The following is an 8,423-nucleotide window of genomic DNA, read 5'->3' as shown; positions in this document are numbered from 1 at the left end:
AGAGGCGTAAAACCACAACACACACACACACACACACACACACACACGTTTGAATACAGTCTATTATGACACCTTTGTGGTTGGCCTGGGGGCTTTGGGCAAGGTCACATCGTTAAATCAGGAACATCAAACCACGCGCTGAAGGCGATGATGTATTTTCATGCTTGACCGTACCATGTAATTTTGTGTACAAAATTGTAATACACCGCGCTGCAACTTTCCATATAGGTGTACAGTTTCAGTGGGTGATGCAAGCTGTCAGCAGAGAATAACTGCTAAAATGACAAATAGACAGAAAGGATGCTAAGAAAAACCAAAGCACACAAACAATGCAAGTGTAGCTATTGCTATAAAACAGTTTATATACAATATAAGTGCTTTGCAAACTAGGAAAAATAGAAATGAAGATATCTGTCAAGTTTATAATAATTTCAGAATATAATGAATAAAGAACAAAAAATGTTTATTAAAAATAAGAAAAGTGGACCAATAAATAGTGGTCAGATAAAATAATATATTATCATTGTATTGTTTTATTAAAAATAACATAATGCATTCCAAAGTGCATTACAGCCCAGTATTTAGTCAGAGGTCAAAAGTTGTGTTTTCACATCATGTGACTGTGAATCTGACATCTGCAGGTGGCATATTATCTAAACACTGTTTGGAAGGAACCCTAGACATTTCTAGTCATTTCTAGTTAATTTGATCATAAAAATCTTAGAGGTTTTTTATTATATGCAGGTGTAAAAATAATAGTAATTTCAAAATTTACCAAATTTTTCCAACAAAATATTTTATGTTCATCTGACCTCATCAAAACGCAGCAGATATTATTGAAGTTTTTATAGACAACAAAAATGAAGCAATTAAAATAGCAGATAGCAGGAGTGTAGTATGTATTATCAGACAATTTTATCACAATTTTAGTCATTTTATTTAGCTATATCTGATGTCTCTGAGACACCAAACAAGTAGTGATATTTAACATAAGTTATCAAATAAGATTAGGAAATGTATCATGACATATCAACCTGATGCATTGTGTGATATTTTGAGCTATTATATTTTTATGTTGTAATTGCACTGATTGAAATAATTTCTTGCCTGACAAAATATGTATTTCACATCGTTGTAATATTTGGTATCTGTCTGCGGATGAGAGTTGAGAATAATCATTTTCTACCCATTCAGCTTAAAATCACAAAACCAAACTAAACTATTAGGATTATATGCAGTAAACATATCTACAATATATTTAGTTCCTTAGTAATTGAACAATTTTTTAAAGTTTACTCTAAAATCAATTCTGTATGTGACTGGACAAACAGACAAACAGATCAATTTCAAATGTACATCTATTTTTAACCCCTAAGAACAAACAACACAGTTGTAGACATTAAGGAGCAGGTTGTTCTCTGGATGCTTGAATGACTCTAAAAGCACGACCTCCCACGCATGCACCTCATTGTGGTTGTCCAGGACTCAGTGTCTAGCCAGCACATTCTCCATGCACGTCCACACAGAAGCGCTATAAAGGGGGGTTTGTACTTGTGAATGAAACAATGTGCAGTGGAGAAATAGGCCATGTGGTATAAAGTGGAAAAACAACATGAACTCTGAATGCAGGATTATGTTTGGAATTAAATGGCCCAAGGGGCTGGATAATCTTTAACAGCAGTCTGTAATCTGAGGTCGCATTCACAAACGCTGCATTCACACTCTCTCTGTCTCTATCACAGCTTATTTGTCTTTCTCTGCACTTTCCCCTCTTTTTTGGCTCTGCGCCGGCTCTTTCTCTGTAGCTTTAAAGAGTAATATCATTAGTTTTGAATGCAATGTATTTGGTATTCATTGTTTTGACTTCTCTGCACCTTCATTTATCTGTTTGAATGCTTCTTTTTCAATATAAAATATATTATGGAATAATTTATAATCACACACCTCCAGAAATTGACAAGATTCAAGATAACAGTGATTTCTTATAATAAAATGCTGTATTCAGAATTTGAGAGTGAAATCAATGCAGACTAGGTCATTTTCTGCCATTACACAAGAAACTGTTGTAAATACAATAAATAATAGTCATATTGTGCTGCATGGTGGGATAATAGTTTAAGTAATGTCATTAGTGTTCACTTTGGCTGGGAACTTGGACCTTTTTATAATTGAATTCATTTTCTCCTAGCAAGTGTTACAGAACACAGTTGGTTATTATGTAGCAAAAATGTACACAAGTTTATTCATTTGCATTTTTATGTTTGTAATGTGTACTTTATGACCTCACATTATCTGTTCTTCCTGGTTAAGGACAACTTCATCACAACACAGATAGTTAGATGATTGACTTAACTTAAAACCATTGCTTCCGACTAGGTTGTTTATCCATAATGTTGTTTACCCCAGTGAAAAAGTAATCTCTTTTGAATCAGGAGAGAAATACGAAAAGATAAAGCACCGTTTATAAGCAAAAACGATCAAAAACAGTTCAAAACAAATATGTTGGTGGATTTTGGTGTCAGAGGACAACAATGGATGGACTGGAGGAAGCATTATTTTGGTTTATGGACTGGACTATTTTGGCCAGAAGTGATGGCTTAAAGTTAAAAAGCCAAAATGATGGATTTGTTTCTTACACACAATGTTTTGCTTCACAAGACATTCATTTGATAGACTGGAATCGTGTGGATTACTTGTGGATTATTGAGTTTTTATCAGCTGTTTGGACTCTCATTCTGACGGCACCCATTCACTTCAGAGGATACATTGGTGAGCAAGTGATGTAATGCTGATGTAATGTTTCGATGAACAAACTCATGTTGAATTGGCCTGAGGGTAAATTTCAGCAAATTTTGGGTGAACTATTCCTTATGGGTGGTTGGGGATTTTTGGTGAGGTGAGTCAGGTGAACTATTAGTCTGACTCATCAAGAGGGACTGCATCTTAACATTGGTCACTGCAGTCAACAAACATCATTTTAATCGTCCGTCAAAAAAAGAAAAATAAATGCTGTTAATTCATGCTTGGAAGTCTAACATCACACAACTGCAGTTATTGTGTAAATATATGTGCGTCATTACTGTAACATAGATGCAGATAGTTATTTGATCACAGTCATTTCCTGCTATTCTTCACACTTCAGTCATAGTATGCAGTCAGCATTTATTGTAATCAATTGTAGAACCACTACTGTAAAAATGACTGTGAAAGTACAGCAACTTGTAGCCAGGAATAAAATGTAGATTCAAATGAAAGTACAGAAACTAGTAACCAAATGTACATTTAAATGAATATAGAAAATAGACATTGAAAAAAACAAAAAAAAAAGGTTCACCCACATTTATTTCTGTACAGTGTGGAACGTCACCCACAGGTATGAGCTCACCTTTTGTTTATTTAAATGACAACAACAAACATATGGCACTACTAACATGAGGGAGGATGTGTGTGTCTCTGAGTCACAAATCTAAGAATGGAAATGATGCTTCCTCATTTATGATTGATACAGCCTATCAAATGTGATGCATCACAAGAATACAGATTTATGCTATTGCTCAAAAACACCCCCATATGAAAACTAAAAACGCCTTGCGGTCAGTCTAACCAACATGACTTAAAATGGCATGATTATGCCTCATGCTGACAAGTAAGATTATTCTTAACTCTTATGTTCTGTTACAGTTGACCTTACTGTTTTTATATGTGAGGTGTCAGAACATGTATGTGATGTACGTGTATATCATAACATTATTTTAGATATTTAAGTCTTTGTCTTATTTTTCCTCAGACCTCACCAAAACCCAGGTGGCAGATATTATTGAAGCTGCCTTGTTTATCATGTGACTGGTATCAATTTTAGTAATTCTGTTTCAGTTGAGCTGACACAACTAAAAATTAAAAACTACTAATGATCATCTAAGAAATTAAAATAAACAGATGGCAGAAGAGTATGTCTTCACTTTATTATCATTTTACTAATTTTATTGATTGCATTATTTAATGTTTTATTTTCAGGCTCCATGAGACCCCAAACTCAAGTAATGAGATTTATATAATAGGTTTTCAATTAGAAATGTTGATTATAATCAGTTCTCAGATTAGGAAATGTTGTATCATGATATATCAACCTGATACATTAATGTTATATTTTTTTCCGAGCTGTTAAAATAATTATCTGAAACCCCAAACAGAACATGAGGGCTAAAATGATAAGAAACATAATTTTGTTTTAATGAAAAGTATCATTGCATTGATTGAAATTATTTCTGCCAAAATGCACAGTATTTCAAAATATTGTAAAATTTCGGTTGATGGTTGAGAATAAACACTTGTACATATTCAACTCAGCCTAAAATCGCAAAGCAAAACTAAAACCACTTTTGTTAAAGGAAGAGGAGGAGGATCCTTCCATGCACTGTTTTTCTTTCCTTGAATGTGTGTAAAGAGCAGCTGAGTTCAGCTCTGTCCTCCTTTCTCATTTACTCCCTCAGTCTTGAATTTCCCTTCATTCACTCTGTCTCTCCCCCGTCTTTTCCCCCTACAATTTCTCCCACAACTGCGGCCACTCTTCCATCCCACACTCCTCCTCCTTTTAAGCTTCGTACGTTGTGTTCGTACTTGCCTGATATTAGTCTGAATTTCAGCGCATGTCTTTACATGTCAAATAATTGGTTTGTAACACAACACCATCGCTTCAAATGAGAATTTAGTGAAGACTCACTCCACTTGATATGAGATTAACTGTTCATGTTTTAACTAGTGTAGTCAACTGAATGTGTTAATTGAGTGCAATTCATTAAAAAATGAATGTGTTATAATAAAATGAACACAATCAAGCCTCCTGGCCTGTATCTAAATTACACAAAAATGGATTTTCCTACCATGGCACTAAGTCAAATACTATGTTGTTATTCATGTTCTTGCTGCTACACTGTAACTGATTTTTGTAATTTGAACAGTATTATACTGTAATATGTACAGTAAGTTACTGTAAAATGTGTATACAGTATTTTACTGTAAACCGCAAAGGATTATGGGAAAATATACGGTCACTACTGTATTTCCTCACTACTGTAAATCAATTTACAGTAGTGAACTTGCCAACATACTACAGGCAATATGTCTATAATAACTGAAAACAAGCAGCTCAGAATGAGTAGGAGACATTTGTGCTAGATAAATAAAATATTAAAAAGATATGTTTTCCATTGTTTCCATTCACATCTGTTTATTTCATCATATGCATATACACCTGTCGCATTAAGTGTGTGTGTATTGAATAATCTATATGTGGTTTTGTGAGGGTGTCAGGATGAGGGTGTTCATTTTAAGTGCGTAAACTGTCGTGAGGATGGTGCTGTGGGCTGAGGTTAGAGTAACGAGCCATGTAATGTCACAACTTCCTGTTTGGCAGAGAAAAAAAATTGAACTGTCCCCTGTTGCCGTAGCAACAAAATAGGCCCTGTTTACTGTCGGAAAATAATTCAATAATACAAAACTGTGACGACTGTTTTTAAGACTAGATATCCTGAATGAATCATTGTATATATGACAACAATTGTACATACATTGATTTTTCATAATTTAAATAGATTTTAAATTATAATTTTAAATGTATAATTTAATTTTAAATTATAATAACACATTCAATTAAAAAATAATTAAAACAATTGAAATTTAAATATTTGATACTTTAATAATCTGTCAATCACCAACAGATGTGTAGACATGCAGATAATTTTTTTTAAATAAATATTCTAATTAATTAATTTTACTATTTCCTTTGTTAACTGTTTCCTGTGGATCAAATGATTTATGCAAGTCATGAATGTCGACACCGCCTAATATTTATACTCATGACTAGGTCTTGATGTATGTAGCTAAAATAGTGTTCGCTTGAGAGATGTCCCCTCCACGTTTGTTTAATCAAACCGTCTGTGTCTCATAAAGGATGTTGATGAGTAATCCAGTGAAAAGCTATACTTATTCTATATAAGTGTTCTGTTTCGTATTCTAATTTTTTTTCCAGAGAAAACAATCAAACAAGTCAGGCCAGAAAGCTTGAGGAATAAAAAAGCTAATGCAGTTATCTGCATTAAAAAACAAATGTTTTGGAACAACTATTCGACCTGTGTTTACTCTGGCAGCGTTTCTTGCCTCCCGTGATGTCACTCGTCTCAGTAAAACAATAGGAAAATGCAGAAAGATGATAAACAATAGATGAAAGCATCAAAACCAGTCAATCAAAATCACAACTGAGCAGAACTTTCAAAATGGATCATTTCCTGTGACTTAAAGGACTTTCCCCAGAATCTCCAGTGACATGATAATATAAGGATATTATAAACATTAACATTGTGATTTTCTACAAGGCTGCTGTGAAAGAATGAAATACTGTGAAAAGCGCTATGCAAATAAAATTGACTTAACATGACCAATGTGACTTCTGAAACATGTTCTAAAGTACACAACAGGAGACGTCAGCCACCTGTTCACGCCGAACAGCACAATACTGTAACTGAAAGAACTGAAAAACAGTCCCATTATCTATCAGATGTAATGAAGCCATTCTAAACAGGAAGTCTGACAGTCTCTCACTTACCAAAGGGGAACTTCAGAAGAAAACAAGCGTTTGAGAGTTTTCAGTGTACTCTCATCTGGCCAGAAGAGCGGATAATCCCCAGGATTAACCAGTTGGCAGGGGAATATTAATTCTAGAAAAACATTGTAATCCAAGAGATTTACCTCTCCCACTTTATCTTTCGCTCTCTCCCACGTGTCTGCCCAACCAAAATGTATCCTTCATTCATCTGAAATGTGTCTTCCTTTTTTATTTCCAGTGAATTTATATATTTTACATAGGGTGTGTGTGTGTGTGTGTGTGTGTGTGTGTGTGTGTGTGTGTATGACTCAGTGTGTAATTGAATAACACATGACAGCACCTGGTGGACAGATAATAATGCAAATGACATTAACCACTGAGATAAACCCAAAATAAATTACCCATGAAAATCTACCTCCTGAGTTTGTCCCTAAGTGTGTCACATGACTTCATGTCAAATAATGATGTCACTAATTTCAGTATGAGTTTTGCCAAGTGATGCTTCTTCTTTTTTTGGGGGGGGGGCTTAAAATTGCCATCAACATTCTATATATATAAATATAAGGTTACACTTTATGTTAAGGTGTCCTTGTTACAGTGTAATTATACATATAAGTACTGAGTAATATTAATTAACTACATGTACTTACTATATGGTTAGGATTAGGGTTTGGCTTAGGGTTACTTGCATGTAATTATGCATAATTAATTGTTATTATAATAGTAAGTACATTTAACAAGTGTAACACGGACACCTTAACAAAGTGTTACCAAATATAAATACTAAAATAAATGAAAACTAATGTAATAAATAAATGGAAAAGAGTTAATGTTCATAATATGGTGTACATTCATATATATATATATATATATATATATGAAACTATCTCATTTTTGTTTTTATGACTTAAAGGACTTTAAGAATCCTCAGTGACATGATAATATTAAGATATTATAAACATATATGTATCGTTAAAAGTTAGATGTTTTATTATTTTTGAAAGAAGTCTCTTATGCTGACCAATGCTGCATTTATTGGATCAAAATACGTGAAATATTAATATTGAGAAATTTTGTTCTAATTTCAAATAAATGTTTTCTGTTTGAATATATTTCAAATGCAATTTATCGCATAAATGAAGCTGAATTTTCAGCAGCCATTACTCCAGTCTTCAGTGTCACATTTATATGTAAATGTCTTTAAATTTTATTTTTTTTTAAATCGGTAACACTTTATTTTAAGGTGTCCTGGTTACATATATTACATGTACTTACTATTATAATAACAAATAATTTAGCATAATTACATGCAAGTAACCCTAAACCAAACCCTAATCCTAACCATATAGTAAGTGCATGTAGTTAATTAATATTACTCAGTACTTAAATGTATAATTACACTGGAACAAGGACACCTTAAAATAAAGTGTAACCAAAAAATCTTACTGACCTTAACATTATTTAAAAAATCTATGTATATTAAAAAAATAAATATGATGTTTTAAATATTCGCACTGAAGCATTTGAAACTCGTCTTCTGGGTGTCTGTAGTCATTTATTCATGTGTCTCTTTGGATCACATCCCTCATTCTGTCACACTCATCAGCTCAATGTCCTCCACATCCTCCCCCTCTCCTCTTCTCCTGCTGTCTCTCGCCTCCTCCTGCCGCTTCATGGTCACTCTGTCAGAGCGACACAAAGCAACATGACAGAATGGATGCAAACAAAGTGTGCTTCCTTCCTAATGTTGTCTCTCTGGACAAAATCAGCAGAATGCCATCACAGACCACCCACTGTCATTCTTTCTTCCCCTCCATTCTCT

The 8,423-nt window shown here is 33.6% G+C and overlaps 1 protein-coding gene across 1 annotated transcript in view; it reads right to left on the bottom strand.

Moving 5' to 3' along the window:
* Positions 1-8,186: 8,186 nt before the first annotated feature.
* The window catches only part of LOC107703135 (izumo sperm-egg fusion protein 1-like), a 5,102-nt gene continuing 4,865 nt past the window's right edge, over positions 8,187-8,423 (bottom strand). Inside the window, exon 8 of the mRNA XM_016505666.1 lies at positions 8,187-8,283. Coding sequence (XP_016361152.1) covers positions 8,187-8,283 — 97 coding nt within the window. The remainder of the gene's footprint in view (positions 8,284-8,423) is intronic.

This window comes from Sinocyclocheilus anshuiensis, unplaced genomic scaffold, assembly GCF_001515605.1.
Source record: "Sinocyclocheilus anshuiensis isolate Anshui unplaced genomic scaffold, SAMN03320099.WGS_v1.1 scaffold794, whole genome shotgun sequence".
In the NCBI taxonomy this organism is placed as follows: Eukaryota; Metazoa; Chordata; class Actinopteri; order Cypriniformes; family Cyprinidae; genus Sinocyclocheilus; species Sinocyclocheilus anshuiensis.
This window is presented reverse-complemented; position numbering and strand designations above follow the sequence as displayed.